The 17,558-nt window shown below is 47.5% G+C and overlaps 1 protein-coding gene across 1 annotated transcript; it reads left to right on the top strand.

Annotated features, from left to right (window-relative positions):
* The first annotated feature begins 1 nt into the window (after nt 1).
* LOC138663589 (zinc finger protein OZF-like) lies at nt 2-16,373 on the top strand. The gene is made up of 6 exons (XM_069749849.1): nt 2-128; nt 258-437; nt 522-645; nt 729-823; nt 1,022-1,112; nt 14,699-16,373. Exons 1-6 carry the CDS (start codon nt 51-53, stop codon nt 15,691-15,693), a joined length of 1,563 nt encoding a protein of 520 aa, XP_069605950.1. The 5' UTR covers nt 2-50; the 3' UTR covers nt 15,694-16,373.
* Nucleotides 16,374-17,558: the final 1,185 nt, after the last annotated feature.

Raw genomic sequence — 17,558 nt, 5'->3', positions numbered from 1 at the left:
TCAGTGAAGATCTTCTATATAAGAGAATTTTCCTGATTTACCCATCAAAGATGGATATGGACAGAGACAAGATGGGGGAGAGGATATTACACCTCACCCTAGAGATCCTCTTCCGGCTTACTGGAGAGGTGAGAGATTCTGATGACGTCACATTACATCATTCTTATCTATGGGAATAACAGATGGACAGAACTGGAGAGGTGAGGACTCTGGAAATGTCTGTAGTGAGATTTATTAATGTGTTTCTCCATAACCAGGATTACACAGTAGTGAAGAAGACCTCTAGTGAGCGCTGTCAGGACCCTGTGTCTGAGGGATGGGGAAGACCCCTGAGCCCAATCACAGGGCTTCCACCTCACCCCCTGATACATGAGGACATCAATGACCAGAAGGTCCTAGAACTCACCTACAAGATGATTGAGCTGCTGACTGGAGAGGTGACACTGCTGGGCATGCTGGGACATTATACAGAAACGCTATGAAGGGATCGGGGAGATGATGGTATCATTGTATGTTGTCAGGTTCCTATAAGGTGTCAGGATGTCTCCATCTATTTCTCCATGGAGGAGTGGGAGTATTTAGAAGGACACAAAGATCTGTACAAGGACATCATGATGGAGGTTCCCCAACCCCTCACATCACCAGGTAATAGACAGGACTAAATACACACGGCCTATAATTATCTGTATGTAAAGAATGAATTCAGTCCCTGTATGTGTTTCCTCCAGATCTATCCAGTAAGAGGACAACACCAGAGAGATGTCCCCGTCCTCTTCTTCCACAGGACTGTAAACAAGAAGATCCAAATGTTCCTCAGGATCAGGTAGATGGAGAGAATGTGTCATGAGATCTCCCCTATGATGTGTAGACGGCTGTGAAGGTCTTGTGCTCAGTCTTGTTTTATCCACCAGTATTATATGTTTTATACTTGTGTAATGAGAACGGTGGAGATGGCAGGATTAGAGCTGATCATAGATGTGACTTCTCCATCTGTCTGTGACTTTTACAATATTTGTTTCAGAGTGAAGACCTGACCCATATTAATACTAGAGAGACATATGTGAGGGGTGATGAGTGGTGTAAAGAGGAGATTCCTACATATGACTACCCAGGTGAGTAGGAACCACTAAATGCAGAGAAGTCATAGATTCTTCTCAGTCACCGGCTGTGGCTGCTTTATCGTGGTGTAGTCCAGCCGTATCACAATCGTGTGATTACCATTTTGCCTTAAGACCACAATATTCTCCATCCGAAAAAGTTGAAATTACTTTGTGAAATTATGAAAGCCCCTGACCGTTATCTGCCCAGATCTGTTAACTAAAAAGTCAAATTACAACGTACGTAGAATGTGCTGACAAGTTAGAAACTCACTTGAAGAAAATATGATGGGTCTGTAAGAGAAAGCGGAGGGTAATGATGCTGTTGGCTTCCTAAATCCCTGATATCTTATTGGATGAATCTCCCTTCTCTCCCCTTCTGGGCTGCTGAATGTGCTCATATGGTCCCTACTTGACCAGGTCCAGTCTTTCTGGCCAAACTTCACTTTTATTATCGACAACATTAAATGTGCAGTGAGGCCAAGTGTGAATTTCTGTACAATAACAGCAGAGTTTCCCTTTATCTTAACTTTTCATATTATTTTATAACCGACTAAAAAGAATTTCGATCAACTATTCAAAAACATTACACTTGTCCCATGATATATCTCTAAGCTGTGTGTGGCTGATGGTTGTAATATACATTTATTAATGCTTGCAGGAGATGTGTTGGCTCAAGCCCTGGTTTCATGGATTCACTCCATGTCAAATTCCATTATGTTTTCAATCCTAAGGAATTCAGATTACTGCACAATCTCTCCTGAAATGGGGAGCACTAATACTTTCTCTACTCTCCTCTTCTGGTCAGAACTCTTTGTAGCTCTGTAACTCCCTGATAGTCTTTAGCAAAAGGTCTCCTTTTACCTCTTCCAAATACCCGAAATCTAAATTTAAGACACTTCGGCTCTGCATTATTGTAAAGCGTTATGTTTGACTATCTAATATTTCTTCATTTGATAGAAAATATTGGCCCTTACGATAGTTTAGATTGCCAAGAGCCAATGAACCCCAAAAAGGTTTCACCGCTAGTTACTCATTTTTTTACTGATGAAGATGGTTGAGTTTGATCATTCCAGTAGATGTGTTCTTGACTATGGTCACAGATTTTGACTACAGTAGTTGGTGCCCAAAATTTTCTGATTTACGGCAACCACTTCCTGCAGCCAGTTTTGTGTTCCTAATCAGGCCCCATTTTTCAAATCTGTGTCACTTTGTGATGATAACTTTGAAATTCTTCACGAAATATAAGCTCCAATTTTTTTAATTTTCACAAATGGTAATAGCAAAAAGATGACTCCTACAAATTATTTTCCAACTTCCCTTGAATCTGACAATACCTTATATACAGTTATACGCTACTGTCTGAACACATGGCAGGGTTTAAGAATGGAAGGAACGCCTATTAGCTGCTTGATTGCAGATCTTGCAGAAATAATTTGCAGACACAATGTATTGGAAGCGCTGTTCGTGATCACCTGGCACCTCAAAAGATGGCCAGTATGAACAGGCTTGCTGCTATCTACTCCATTTTCCTGATGCCAGGGATTGTCTTGCTCCCCACCCTTTAACCCCTCTAAATTGATCTGGATTTACACAGAGACCCTGATGCTTGGCATTCAGTGTTACCTGTTGTACTGTGGAGTGAGATGACAAGAAGAATAGTCATGTAGTAGGGTCACAACCAGGAAGGCAGAGAAAATACAAAATCAGAAGACTCAAGAATACTCTGTAAACGAGCAGGGGTCACAAGAGGAATCAAATATACAAACCTGGAGCTGAGCACAGAGGACTGAACCAGAGGAGAACAAGGCTGTATGTGGCAGGTTCCAGCAATATGCTTCAAGCTTCAGTAGAGTGTGGTGCTTTCCTATTGTCTGAAGTATGGAGCAGATTACTCCAGCTGAACAGCAAGCTAATCCATAAATCTAGACTGAATGGTATAACTGGTCCCAGGCACCCTAATCGTAGTGGCTGTACAGAGCCTGTGCCTCCCAGAGCTTCAGGTTCCGACGTCTCCTCCATTACCAGCAACACCTGCAAAATGAATAAGGCTGCACCTGGTGACAGAAGCAGATGTCGCAGGAGCAGATCCCAAAGAAGATGGGACACACCGTTTGCAGAAGCCCTAGTATGACAAAAGAGCAGAAAACCAGAGCAGTAGAAATCTTCATAAAGTGACAAAATTTGGGAAATTATAACCCTCGGTGAATTAATCTATAGGAGTAGTGACTTTTGATTCCACAGGCACTTTCTGGAAATTAGCACACAGTGGATGTTGAATTGAAAATTGCAAACATACCATTTTATGACCCAACACATAGTGCCCAGATTGTGCTCCAGGAGGCACATACACCGTAAATTAAGTGGCTTCCACTCACTATAGCAATGCCAAATATATGGATGCTAAATGTGGTTTGGGCACACTACAAGGCTCAGAATCGAGGGGGAGACTTGACTTTGAGCGAACAGTTATTGCTGGTTTGGGTTATGGAAGCCATGTTGCTTTTTAAGAGCCTTTTAGCCGCTAATAATGTGTAAACTTTTAATTTCTCCAGTCATCTTCCACGATGGCATATGGAGGTTGCCTCTTTGCCCTGATGGGGGACAGGAAACACAGAGAGGTTAAAAGGCCCTCCCACCTCCCACTTGCAAGTGTCTTTCCTGTTCCCCATGGGGCAGGAAGACGTCTCTGTGTGCTGTGGTGGCCGGCGACTGCAGTACCTTGACAGGCAGAGCCTATATTGCCGGGCAGCAAGTGGTCACTCCTCGCCTCCGCCAGGCTGCTCCCATCGTCCCCAGTTGGGTGGCCTCTAGTGATGAGTGAATATACTCATTGCTCAGGTTTTCCTGAGCATACTCGGGTGGTCTCCGAGTATTTGTGAATACTCGGATATTTAGTTTTTGTTGATTCAGCTGCATGATTTACAGCTTCAAGCCAGCCTGCGTACATGTGGGGGTTGCCTGTTGCTAGGGAATCCCCACATGTAATCAAGCTCTCTATCAGCTGTAAATCATTCTACTGCGGCAAAGAAAACGAAGTCTCCGAGCACAAACAAATATTCGGAGATCACCCAAGCGTGCTCAGGAAAACACAAGCAACAAGTATATTCGCTTTTCTCTAGTGACCTTGAGACCCCCTCCTGGACTTCCCACGCTCCCAAGAAGGCAAAGCAAGCCAGAGATCCCGACCGGGGGTCTCCCTGAGCTTCCCCAGTTTTCTCCCCCCTCCATACGTGTGGCTTGTTGTCCCGGAAGTGACGTCAGCACGCGTCACTTCCGGGACTTTGCGTTCCAGTGGAGCGCATCTGAACTTCCAGCCAGGAACAGTGCTTCGTGCTCGTGGATGCCGCACCACCTGCCCATGGACCCAGGAGGGGGAGGGGGAAACAACTCACGCTGGGGGGCAAGGGCCGGCTATCGACTGCCATAAAACCTGCCCAAAGTCGCCACAGAGGTAAGATTATCCTTCAGCATGGAAGGCAATTCATGCCCTGCGTCTGCATAGCCCAGTGCTGCCCCTGCCACAGTAAGTGTATGCAGGGATGGGGTCCTCATTTACATAATTTAGGGGGTCCTTCTTGTCTGACACCTCTCTCCCTCTCGTTCCAGGGAGACAAGTCTACCCCCAAAGCCACTATTAGGAAAAAACGTTCCATTTGTAATATAAAACTACCCTTACTATGGGATAAAAAGCTCTGCCAGTCATGCATCAACAAAGTAGTCAGAGCAGAGCAACTCTCCCTTTTGGAAGAGATTAGCTCACTGGTCAAGCAGGAGGTGCAGTCTTCCTTGGCGGCTTTTACCCCTCCACCCTCACCACCCCCTTCTCGAGGGAAGAAAAGGAAAATAAAGGTTGAGGACTCTGAGTCTGAATCAGACCTATCCTCGTCCCCTGGTAGACCGGTGTCACCATAGGCCTCTGAAGCCAGAAAATATCTCTTTTCCTCAGAGTGGATTGAGGAGCTGATATCTGCAGTACTCAGCACTATGGGGCTGTAAGAGGAATCAGAGCCTCAGTCCAATCAGGACCAGATGTTTGGTGGGCTAAAAACGGGATAACATGTAGGGTTCCCGGTGCATGCTAATATACTTGACATGATTTGTCAGGAGTGGGATATGCCGGAAAAACGCCTCCGCACCCCCTCAGAGATGAAACACAGATTCCCCCTAGAAGGTGATTCTGTTAGATGGGATATTCTCAAAGTCGACGTACAGGTGGCAAGGGTTGCAAAGAGAACCGCACTCCCATTTGAAGATTCTTCGCATTTGAAGGATCCAATGGACAGAAAAATGGAGAGTCTCTTGAAGAAGTCCTGGAAGACATCTATGGTTGCTTTAAAGGCTAACATTGCTTCCACCTGCGTAGCTGGAACCCTCTCCCGCTGTTTAGAGGAACTAGAAACTCATATCCCAGGGTACCTCCAGGGGTGAACTCCTAGACTCACTGCCTAGCCTTCTCAGGGCTACTAGGTTTTTAGGGTATGCTTCCATGGAATCCAATCGGAGTTGCCACTAGGTCACTTGGGCAGTCCAAGTCGGCTAGGAGAGCTCGCTGGCTCAAGATGTGGTTTGGTGACATCACCTCCAAAGCCAAGTTATGTGCCATACCCTTTAAAGGAGAATGTCTTTGGGCCTTCCCTAGACGAGATCCTAGAAAATGCCACCGATAAGAAAAAAGCCCTCCCGGTACAAAAAAACCCTAAAAAATGTTTTTTTCATGCCTCACAGCCTCAAACTTCCCCGAGGGAAAGGGCAAGTCCAGGAGGTGGAGCTATGCAAAAGCTGGGGGGGAAGAATATTGTCATCCCCCAGCAACAGCAGTCCCAACAAGAGAAACGATGACTTCGCCCTGGTGCAGCGGAGACTCTCAAGATATGTACATCAGTGGCAGAACATCACCAGTTGTCACTGGGTCCTCAATATCATCAAGGAGGGCCTATTAATAAAGTTCATCTTCTCCCCTCCACGGGGTCTGAAAGTCCCTTTCCTTCCAACCCCAAGAGATCAAACAGTGCTGCTAGTAGGTCTCAGAGGCCTTGTAAGATCAAACGTGATCTTCCAGGTTCCAGAGTCGGAATTGGGTCTGGGCCACTACTCTCGACGGTTTCTGGTAGCCAAACCCTCAGGCGAAGCCCGTATCATTATAAATCTGAAGGGACTGAACCAACATATAAGATACCGCAGATTCAAAATGGAATCCGTAAGATCAGCCATTCCGTTGAGCGGGCCTCACTTCTTTATGTCGACCATTGACTTTTAAGACACCTACTTCCATATTCCAATCCACCCGAGACACAGAAAATATCTCAGGTTTGTGGTACAGGTAGGTCGGCAGGTGGAACACTATCAGTTCTGTTTGGAATCTCCTCAGCGCCTAGAATCTTCTCCAAGGTAATGGCAGAAGTAGTGTCCTTTATCTGGAGTTGAGGCATCTGTATAGTGCCTTACTTGGACGACTTGCTGCTGGTAGCCTCCAACAAGATGGCCCTGGAATCTCATGTATCAAAGACCCTCGATATTTTAACATCTCTGGGGTGGATCCCGAACCTGAAAAAGTCTCAGCTACGGTCCTTGTGACAAAACACTCTGGGATCGCCTTTGCTGGGGTCAAAGGACACGTGGTTTGTGCATTGAATCTGAGGCGTACAGCAGGTTTCTGAGCAGGCTGACCTCAGGTCAGATTTATTAACGTGAAAGCAACACAAAAAACAAAACATAAAAATAAACCCTAGCCTGTCCGGCACTAACTAAACAAATACGTTGCTATCTCAACAACTGGGGGGGCTTCTCCCACCCAGCTAACATCATACAGATCTTGAGCAGAGCTCTTCACTCACGTTTGTCTCACACAGGCAGGCAATCTGTGTGCCCCAGGCAGACACTGGAAACACCCAGCTGGTCATCTTTTATTCCTGCAATCATTAACCCATTAGCACCCTGAAGATACTGAGTGGCCTAATTCACATAGGACAAACACCTGGGCGAGATATACCTGCCTCCATCTACCACACCAGCATGAGTCTTACATATCCCCCCCCCCCTTGCTCAGACCACTCCGGTCGAGCAAGAACACTTTTGAAACAGTGCACTCGGGATAGGGCATCGGCGTTCCCCATCTGCACCCCAGGTCGGTGCTCCACCGTAAAAGAGTAAGCCTGCAGGGCAAGGAACCACCTGGTTACCCGACTATTACGGTCCTTGTGGAGGTGCATCCACTTGAGAGGGGCATGGTCTGTGACCAGCCTAAACTTCCTACCAGCCAGGTAATACTTGAGGGAGTCGAGAGCCCATTTAATGGCTAGGCACTCTTTTTCAACCACGGCATACCTCTGCTCATGTACATTCAGTTTCCGACTGAGATAGAGGACCGGGTGTTCGACTCCGTCCCTCACCTGGGAAAGTACAGCTCCGACACCAGTATCAGAGGCATCAGTTTGTACCACAAACTCGCTGCTGAAATCAGGAGTCACTAGTACGGGCTGAGAGCACAAAGCCCGTTTCAGGCTGTGGAAGGCCTCTTCAGCAGCTGAGGTCCATTTTACCATGACGGAACCCTTCCGCTTGGTAAGATCCGTCAAGGGAGTAGCCATGGCTGCAAAATTGGGTATGAACCGGCGATAATAGCTGGCAATCCCCAGGAAAGCCTGCACTTGTTTCTTGTTCACTGGTTGTGGCCAGCCCTGAATTGCCTGTATTTTGTCGATCTGGGGTTTAACCACTCCTCGGCCAATCACGTAGCCCAAGTATCGGGCTTCTTCAAGCCCGATGTGGCATTTCTTGGGGTTTGCCGTTAAACCTGCATCTCGCAGGTCATCAATTACTGCTTGTACCTTCTGGAGATGAGTTTCCCAGTCCATGCTGTAAATTACGATGTCATCCAGGTAGGCAGAAGCGTACTGTCTGTGAGGCCTCAAGACTCGATCCATCAATCTCTGGAACGTTGCGGGAGCTCCGTGAAGTCCAAACGGCATATAGACATACTGGAACAGACCTTCCGGTGTAGCAAATGCCGTCTTCTCTCTGGCCGCCTCGGCCAGAGGAATCTGCCAGTACCCCTTTGTTAAATCCAGGGTCGTAATGTATCGGGCTTTACCAAGCCGGTCGATCAACTCATCGACCCGGGGCATAGGGTACGCATCAAATTTAGAAACTGCATTCAGTTTCCTAAAGTCATTACAAAACCGGATGGAGCCATCCGGTTTAGGTATCAACACAATTGGACTGGACCAGGCGCTGTGTGACTCCTCAATGACTCCTAAGTCCAACATTTCCATCACTTCCCGGGAGACGGCTTCACGGCGGGCTTCCGGAATCCGGTAGGGCTTCACATGAACAGTGACGCCAGGCTCTGTGACAATCTCATGTTTCACCAACTTTGTCCGGCCAGGTTTTTCGGAGAAAAACTGTCGGTTCTGTAACAAAAATTGCTTAACCTCAGATTTTTGTCGTTCTGAGAGAGTCTCAGCAACCTGCACCTCTGGTACAGTAGGTGAACAAACCGGACGGGGCAGATCCGCCGTTAGGGCAGAGCGGTCTTTCCAGGATTTTATCAGATTCACATGATAAATCTGTTCCGGTTTTCTCTTACCCGGCTGGTACACTTTATAGTTCACTTCACCAACTCTTTCTCGGACCTCAAATGGGCCCTGCCATTTCACCAGGAATTTACTATCCACCGTAAGGATTAGGACCAACACCCTATCGCCGGGTGCAAATGTACGGACCTTAGCGCCTCTATCATAACTTTGCCTCTGGGCTCCCTGGGCCTGTAACATATGGTCCCTAACAATGGGCATGACAGCGGCAATATGATCCTGCATTTGTGTTACATGGTCGATCACCGTTTTAAAGGGAGTGACTTGACCTTCCCAGGTTTCTTTTGCGACGTCCAGCAGTCCCCGGGGACGACGGGCGTACAACAGTTCGAAAGGCGAAAATCCTGTGGAAGACTGGGGAACTTCCCTAATGGCAAACAGCAAATAGGGTCACAAGTAATCCCAGTTCTTCCCATCTTTGTCTATCGCCTTCCGGAGCATCTGTTTTAAGGTTTTGTTGAAGCGCTCAACCAGGCCATCTGTTTGAGGGTGATAGACAGACGTACGCAACGGGTCTTTTTGTAAGAGCCTGCAGAGCTCCTTCATTACCCTCGACATAAAGGGAGTCCCCTGGTCGGTGAGTATCTGTTTTGGAATTCCCACCCGACTAAACACTTGTACCAATTCCTTGGCGATCGTCTTGGTAGCTGTGTTACGCAAAGGGACGGCTTCCGGGTAACGAGTGGCATAGTCCACGATGACGAGGATATGTTGGTGCCCACGTGCGGATCGGGGAAGGGGCCCAACCAAATCCATCCCAATTCTCTCAAAAGGGACCCCGATGATAGGAAGGGGTACCAAAGGGCTACGGAACTGAGATTTAGGGGCCGCGATTTGGCACTCTGGACAGGACTCACAATAGTTACGCACATCACAATGTATTCCAGGCCACACAAAACAATGCAATATCCTTTCTGTGGTTTTCTGTACCCCCAGATGTCCCCCCATTATATGTCCGTGGGCCAAATCCAGTACCTTCCGCCGATAAGGTTTGGGTACCACTAACCGTTGCACTGTGTCTTCCCCTTTTTTTTCTACCTGGTAGAGCAAATCATTTTCAAGAACCATATACGGGTACGCTAGCCTAGTGTCAGGTTCTACGGGTACCCCATCTATCATTTTTACATTTTTCCTAGCCGGAGTCAGGGTAGGATCTTTCATTTGCTCGCTGTGGAAGTCATCCACCTGGACTCCCAAATCTGGCAGGCAGGGTGCCGGATGGCTGTCTGCCTCCGCCTCTCGCTGAGGTTCCTCAGTTTCCTCTGTTTCCCCCGCCATGACGGAGAAGGGGTACTGAAGGTTAGATTCACTAACCTCCCCAGCAACATCTTCCTGTGGGGTCTCCTCTAGGGACTTGGGACCTCCAGATGGCATGGGAGAAGATTCACGGGTACAGCTACCGTGAAGGAGTAACTGATTCTCCCACAACTGCCAGAAATAGGGAAAATCCCTGCCCAGGATTACATCATGTAACAATGCGGGAACGAGTCCCACTTTGTGCTGCACTGACCCATAGGGAGTAGAAATCCATATGACCGCTGTTAAGTACGAGCGGGTGTCACCATGCACACACGTCACAGAAAACTTGTCAGACGGACCAGACGGAAGTGCCACCAGACTAGCTTTCACCAGAGTCACCACACTTCCAGAGTCTAGTAATGCCACAACATTTTTCCCATCAACAGATAATTCACACAGGTGTTTCACTGTATCATTTTGACCCGCATTCACACTCACTAGCTGTGTAACCAAAGACATGCGTTTTCTAGAGTCTATAACGTCGCACTGCATGGGTTCAGCGGTAACAGGACAGTTCGCAGAAACATGACCCTTCTCATGGCAGCGGAAACACCTAACAGGTCCCCTACTGAGACTACCGTCCAATACTCTTGGTCTCGGAGTGCGAGCAGTCCCGGACTCCTCCCCCACAGTTTTAAGCGATTTTCCTTCACCCGTGGTCCCTGGAACAGTCTTACCGGTTCCACGAGGAGGAGGCACAGTCCGGGGTTTGGCGGTGTCGTCGGGAAGTCCTTCTGCCACGGAATAACGCTCGACCAACTCCACAAGTTGATCCGCTGTCGTGGGATTTCCTTGGCTTACCCACCTTTTCAGCGCTGGGGGTAGTACTCTCAGGTACTTGTCCAGGACAACCCGCTGGATTATTTCGGGTATTGTCAGTACCTCGGGTTGCAGCCATTTCTTTGTCAAGTAGATCAGGTCGAACATCTGAGACCGCGCTGGTTTATCTTGCTGGTATGTCCACTGATGTACCCTCTGTGCACGGACAGCCGTCGTCACACCCAGCCGGGCCAGGATCTCAGCTTTCAGCTTCTCAAAGTCCTGAGCGACCTCCGGGTCCAAATCATGGTAAGCTTTTTGGGCCTCGCCGGAGAGAAACGGGGCAATCAAATCGGCCCATCGTGCCTTCGGCCACTTCTCTCTCAATGCCGTCCGCTCAAAAGTTGTCAGATATGCCTCGACGTCATCTTCTGCAGTCAGCTTTTTCCAGTATCGACTCACATGGATCCTTCTGGACTCTGCTTCCGGGTCAGCGTCAGGCATGCTCACCAGGCGCTGCGCCACCTGTTGGAGAAGTTGGCGGTCTGCAACCGTCATGTCCAGTAACTCCTTCAGCTGTGCGGCCATCAAGCGATTAGCTTCGTGCTGTGCGGCAGTGGCCTGCTGCTGTACGGCAGTGGACTGTACTAAGGCTTTCACCACGTCTTCCATGCTGTCGCCTGTGCCACGGTATGCCCGCGTTCTCCACCACAATGTGACAAAACACTCTGGGATCGCCTTTGCTGGGGTCAAAGGACACGTGGTTTGTGCATTGAATCTGAGGCGTACAGCAGGTTTCTGAGCAGGCTGACCTCAGGTCAGATTTATTAACGTGAAAGCAACACAAAAAACAAAACATAAAAATAAACCCTAGCCTGTCCGGCACTAACTAAACAAATACGTTGCTATCTCAACAACTGGGGGGGCTTCTCCCACCCAGCTAACATCATACAGATCTTGAGCAGAGCTCTTCACTCACGTTTGTCTCACACAGGCAGGCAATCTGTGTGCCCCAGGCAGACACTGGAAACACCCAGCTGGTCATCTTTTATTCCTGCAATCATTAACCCATTAGCACCCTGAAGATACTGAGTGGCCTAATTCACATAGGACAAACACCTGGGCGAGATATACCTGCCTCCATCTACCACACCAGCATGAGTCTTACAGTCCTCCAAAACCAGGAAATTCCTGGGAGTACTCATGAACTCTGCAAACAGATGTCTTTTCTTTCCAGAAGACCACCTTCTGACCTTAATAACAAAGGTCAAGAGGTTTAGAGACATGAGGTCCCCTACACTCTGAGAAGGCATGTCGGTCTTGGGCTTCATGACAGCCTGCATCCAATCGGTAGCCTGGACTCAGGCCCACTTCAGAGTCCTTCAAGCTCATATTTTAGGGAACTGAAAGGGCCAGCCCAGTACTCTAAACAGAAGGCTACACACGCCAGGACGTGTAAGAGCTTCCCTGGTATGGTGGATAAATTCCAGAAACTTCCACAGAGGTGTGAGCTGAACTCAGGTCCCGCTAACTACAATTACATCAGATGCCAGAAGGAGGGGCTGGGGAGCCATGATAAACAATATCCCGTTCCAAGGACTCTGGGACCAGACAACAAGAGGAAAGTCATCCAATTTCAGAGAGTTAAAAGCTGTAGCGGAAGCCCTTCTGGCAGCAGGTCGCCTGATCGCTGGACAACACATCCGAATATATTCGGACAACATGACTGAAGTTGCTCATGTCAAGCATCAAGGCAGTACAAGGTTCAACAACCTAAAAAGTATTTCCGCTCAAATATTCTGCTGGGCCAAAAAACACCTACTGTTGCTGACAGCAATTTATTTGAAAGGCTCTTACAACACCCAGGCAGACTTTCTGAGTCACCAAGACATCCAGCCGGGGGAATGGAGCTCGAACAGTCGGAGCTTCAAAATACTGGTAGACAGGTGGGGCCTACCAGAAATAGATCTTTTTGCATCTCGCCAAAACACGCAGATCGAAGCCTTCTCCCTAAACACCAGAGACAATTCCTGGGGAGTAGATGCTTTGTCCCAGAATTGAGACTTTCACTTGGCCTATGCGTTCCCATCAGTCCCGATTCTTGCGACGGTTCTACGGAAAATCCAAGAAGAACGGACCCCAATTATCTTGGTAGCCCCATTATGGCCAAGAGAAAGTTGGCTCAACTTGATAATTGATCTACAGGTGGACGGCCCTGTCCAGTTTCCAGTAGAAAACGACCTCCTCTCACAGGGGCTCATTTATCACTTGGATCCTCAGAAGTGGAACCTAGCAGCTTGGTTACTGAGACCCAGGTACTGAGAGCCAAAGGGCTGTCGAACCCAGTAATTGCTACTCTACAAAGGTCCAGAAAGCCAGTAACCAACACTATCTACAATAAGGTCTGGAAAAAAAATTTCATCCTTCTGCCTCCCTAACCTACCAGATCCCCTTAGCGCAAATATGTCACAAATACTAGATTTTCTACAAAAGGGCTTAGAGATCAGCCTTAGGCCTAGCACCCTAAAGGTCCAGGTCTCTGCTCTCAGTTCTGTTTTTGACCAGGATTATTGCTGGATCAAGAGGTTCATGATATCGGCCCTCAGAATGAACCCTAAGAGACAGTTGGTGGTTTCCTCATGGGATCTTAACTTGGTGCTACAAGGGCTCACAGGTCCACCATTTGAACCTTTGTCTTCCTGTTCTCCTCAAAATCTTACTTACAAAACGGTTTTCCTGGTGGCTATAACCACTGCTAGGAGGGAGGGGAACTACAAGCTCTATCGATAAGGGAGCCCTATTTGTCAATTAGAGATGATTCCATAGTCCTTCATCTCGACCCTTCTTTTCTTCCAAAGGTAGTCTCTGAATTTCACCGTTCACAGGAAATCGTCCTAATCATCCTTCCAGTAAACTCAAAGGAGGAAAAATTCCACACTCTCGATGTCTGACGTATTGTTCTACATTACTTAGAGCAAACCAGCTCTTGCAGAATTGATCAGAATCTGTTTGTCCACCTGTCTGGTCAAAACAAGGGGAACAAAGTGGCAAAATGCACTATCTCTAATTGGATAAAAAGAGCTATAGCAGAAGCATATCTTGTTCAAAATAAATCTCCCCCAGCTGGGGTCAAGGCCCACTCAATCAGGTCCACATCAGTCTCCGTGGCAGAAAGGCCAGGCGCATCTGCAGACCAGATCTGCAGGGCGGCGACATGGTTGTCTCTACACACTTTCTCCAAGCATTATAGATCGGACGTATTGTTCAATAAAGATCTAGTCTTTGGCCGGAAAGTACCCCAGGCCGTTGTCCCACCCTAGCGCCAAATTTTTTCGTATTCCTCCGTATGCCGTCGTGGAAGGTGACTAGAGAAAATAGAATTAGACTTACCAGTAATTCAATTTCTAGGAACCTTCCTCGAAGACGCTAATTTCCTCCCTATATTCCTGGATAAAAATCTGGGATTCAGAAGGTAAATCAGTGCTATGGCTTTCAGTTATAAGTCAGTGGGAGGGCCTTTTAATCTCTCTGTGTTTCCTGTCCCCCATCAGGGCAAAGAGGCAAACTCTGTATGCCATCGTGGAAGGTTCCTAGAAACCGAATTACCGGTAAGTCTAATTCTATTTTTTCCATTGACAGATGATGGACCTGAGTAGAGACTTGTTTTTTTGTTAATGAGTGGAAGTTTTTATTGGTATTATTTTTTACCTACATAACATTGTTTTGTGGCTTTTTATTCCATATTTGGGAGACAGAATGAACAAACCATTGAACACCACGATCTACTGGTTCATCCTATGATGTTTTCTATTAGACTGTGAACTGTCATTGTCTCAGTGAATAATTCATTATTTTACATAACTTACCATTTTTACAAACAGTATAAGTAGAAATGTTAAAACATGAAAAATCAAGAATATTTTATTCAAAAATAGGTTTTATTCTTAGGAGATGACTGTACGAGGAGATCAGAGGGACAGCTGACATCGTCAATTTTTAAATCTGATGATCTTGAGATCCCACAGGATACAATTGAAGTGACTGCCATTAATCCAGACACACCATCATCTCTTCACAGCAAAGATCTGTCATTTGATTCTTTGAAACAGTTCCTGTCGTCTGATTCATTACCGACTACTAAGGAAAATCAAATTCACAAAGTAAACCTTAAAAAACAAACTGCTCTGAATGCAAAGAAGCCATTTTCACATTCAGAATATGGAAATATTTTTCCCCTCGAAAATTCTTTTCTTAAGATTCACACAGCAGGGAATAGATTTTCCTGTTCAGAATGTGGGAAATGTTTTAACCAGAAATCAACCTTGGTTAAGCACCAAAGAACTCACACAGGGGAGAAGCCATTTTCATGTTCAGAATGTGGGAAATGTTTTACACAGAAACCAAACTTTGTAAAGCACCACAGAACTCACACAGGGGAGAAGCCCTTTTCATGTTCAGAATGTGGGAAATGTTTTAACCAGAAATCAATTTTAATTAAGCACCAGAGAACTCACACAGGAGAGAAGCCTTTTTCATGTCCAGAATGTGGGAAATGTTTTAACCAGAAATCACATTTTGTTATGCACCAGAGAATTCACACAGGGGAGAAGCCTTTTACATGTTTAGAATGTGGGAAATGGTTTAACCGGAAAACAAATTTGGTTATACACCAGAGAACTCACACGGGGGAGAAGCCTTTTTTCTGCTCAGAATGTGGAAAATGTTTTACAGATTCATCAAGTCTTATCAGACATCAGAGAACTCACACAGGGGTGAAGCCTTTTTCATGTTTAGAATGTGGGAAATGTTTTAACCGGAAAACACATCTTGATAGACACCAGAAAACCCACAAAGCGTTGAAACCTCTTTCTTGTTCAGAATGTGGGAAATATTTTGTGATGAAATCATCACTTCTTAGTCACCTGAGCAATCACACAAGGTAGAAGCCTTTTTCATGCTCAGAATGTGAATGTTGTAGCTGAAAAAAATGCACCTTCTTAAAGAGTTGTCAACTAACTCTCAATATCCTTGCCAGCGCTGTTCCCAGCGGTGTCGGAACTCGCATTCCCAGGGCTCATGTGAGGTTGTTACATCACACGAGCCCTGCACCCAATCAAGGCCAGCTTCACTGTTCCGCTTTCAGACGTGTTGAACATCAACAGGAAGCCAGGGGTTTGGATGCTCTCTAATTTCCTTTTAATGTTTGATTTTTTTCAAAGTTGGTGACAGTGATACCATCACTGATTGGGCGCAGGGCTCACATTACATAACAACCTCATATGTTCCCTGGGTGCCAACACCTCTGGAAGGGCATCTGTATGGGAGGTTTGTATAATTGTTTTTATTTTAACAGGATGAAACCTGAGGAATGAGAAGGGGTGTATATATATCTATAATATAACGCTGGGAGCGTTACTCTGTCGGAAGCCTTTATAGACTGCGCAAGCGCCGGCGCAGTCTGGACCCCACAGAGTGACGCTCCCAGGAGATCACGGTATGCGTAAACACTGAACGCACACCGCGATCTCCACCGGAGAGGCAGGGACCGTGGACGCGCCAGGAGTGTAAGTATTATATTCACCTGTCCCCCGTTCCAGCGCTGCGTGCGGCTCCGTGTTCCGGGTCCTCTGCCTGTGACGTTCAAAGTTCAGAGGGCGCGATGACGCGCTTAATGCGCGCCGCCCTCTGACTGAACAGTCACAGCCACAGGAGCCGGAACACGGAGCCGCACGCAGCGCTGGATCATGGCCAGGTGAATATAGCAAGTGCTGGGGGGCCTGAGCTAGCGGCGATACCGGCACCTGACCCCCAGAGCGCGCCGATGTCCCCCCCTGCTCAGGCCCCCCAGCATTCGGCCCCCAGCGACGATAGGTGAGTATGGTATTTTTTTTTTTTTATATATATCGCAGCAGCATACGGGGCATATACAATGGAGCATCTTATGGGGCCATCAACCATAATGGAGCAGTGTACGGGGGCATATACTATGGAGCATCTTATGGGGGCCATCAACCATAATGGAGCAGTGTACGGGGGCATATACTATGGAGCATCTTATGGGGCCATCAACCATAATGGAGCAGTGTACGGGGCATATACTATGGAGCATCTTATGGGGCCATAAACCTTTATGGAGCAGTGTACGGGGCATCTTATGGGGGCCATAAACCTTTATGGAGCAGCGTATGGGGCATATGGATGGAAGCAGCAAATTACAGAACGGTGGCGCAGGATGGGAGCAGCACATGATAGAATAGGGCAGCACATGACAGAACGGGGGTGCAGGATTGCAGCAGCACATGACAGAATGGGGGCGCAGGATGGCAGCAGCACATGACAGAACGGGGGTGCAGGATGGGAGCAGCACATGACAGAATGGGGGTGCAGGATGGAAGCAGCACATGAAAGAACGGGGGCGCAGGATGGGAGCAGCACATGACAGGATGGGGGCGCAGGATGGGAGCAGCACATGACAGGATGGAGGTGCAGGATGGGTGCAGCACATGTCAGAATAGAGGCGCAGGATGGGTGTAGCACATGTCAGAATGGAGGCGCAGGATGGGTGTAGCACATGTCAGAATGGAGGCGCAGGATGGGTGCAGCACATGTCAGAATGGAAGCACAGGATGGGAGCAGCACATGACAGAATGGAGGCGCAGGATGGGTGCAGCACATGTCAGAATAGAGGCGCAGGATGGGTGTAGCACATGTCAGAATGGAGGCGCAGGATGGGTGTAGCACATGTCAGAATGGAGGCGCAGGATGGGTGCAGCACATGTCAGAATGGGGGCGCAGGATGGGAGCAGCA

Source organism: Ranitomeya imitator, chromosome 2 (assembly GCF_032444005.1).
Source record: "Ranitomeya imitator isolate aRanImi1 chromosome 2, aRanImi1.pri, whole genome shotgun sequence".
Taxonomy (NCBI): domain Eukaryota; kingdom Metazoa; phylum Chordata; class Amphibia; order Anura; family Dendrobatidae; genus Ranitomeya; species Ranitomeya imitator.
Note: the sequence above shows the minus strand (reverse complement) of the source record. Positions and strands in the feature narration are given on the sequence as shown.

Excerpts from the sequence above, each read along its gene's own strand:
- LOC138663589 (XM_069749849.1), top strand. The coding sequence starts at position 51 with ATGGATATGGACAGAGACAAGATGGGGGAGAGGATATTACACCTCACC. Across the intron at positions 129-257 it reads TCTTCCGGCTTACTGGAGAG|GATTACACAGTAGTGAAGAA; the intron begins GTGAGAGATTCT and ends CTCCATAACCAG. Across the intron at positions 438-521 it reads TTGAGCTGCTGACTGGAGAG|GTTCCTATAAGGTGTCAGGA; the intron begins GTGACACTGCTG and ends GTATGTTGTCAG.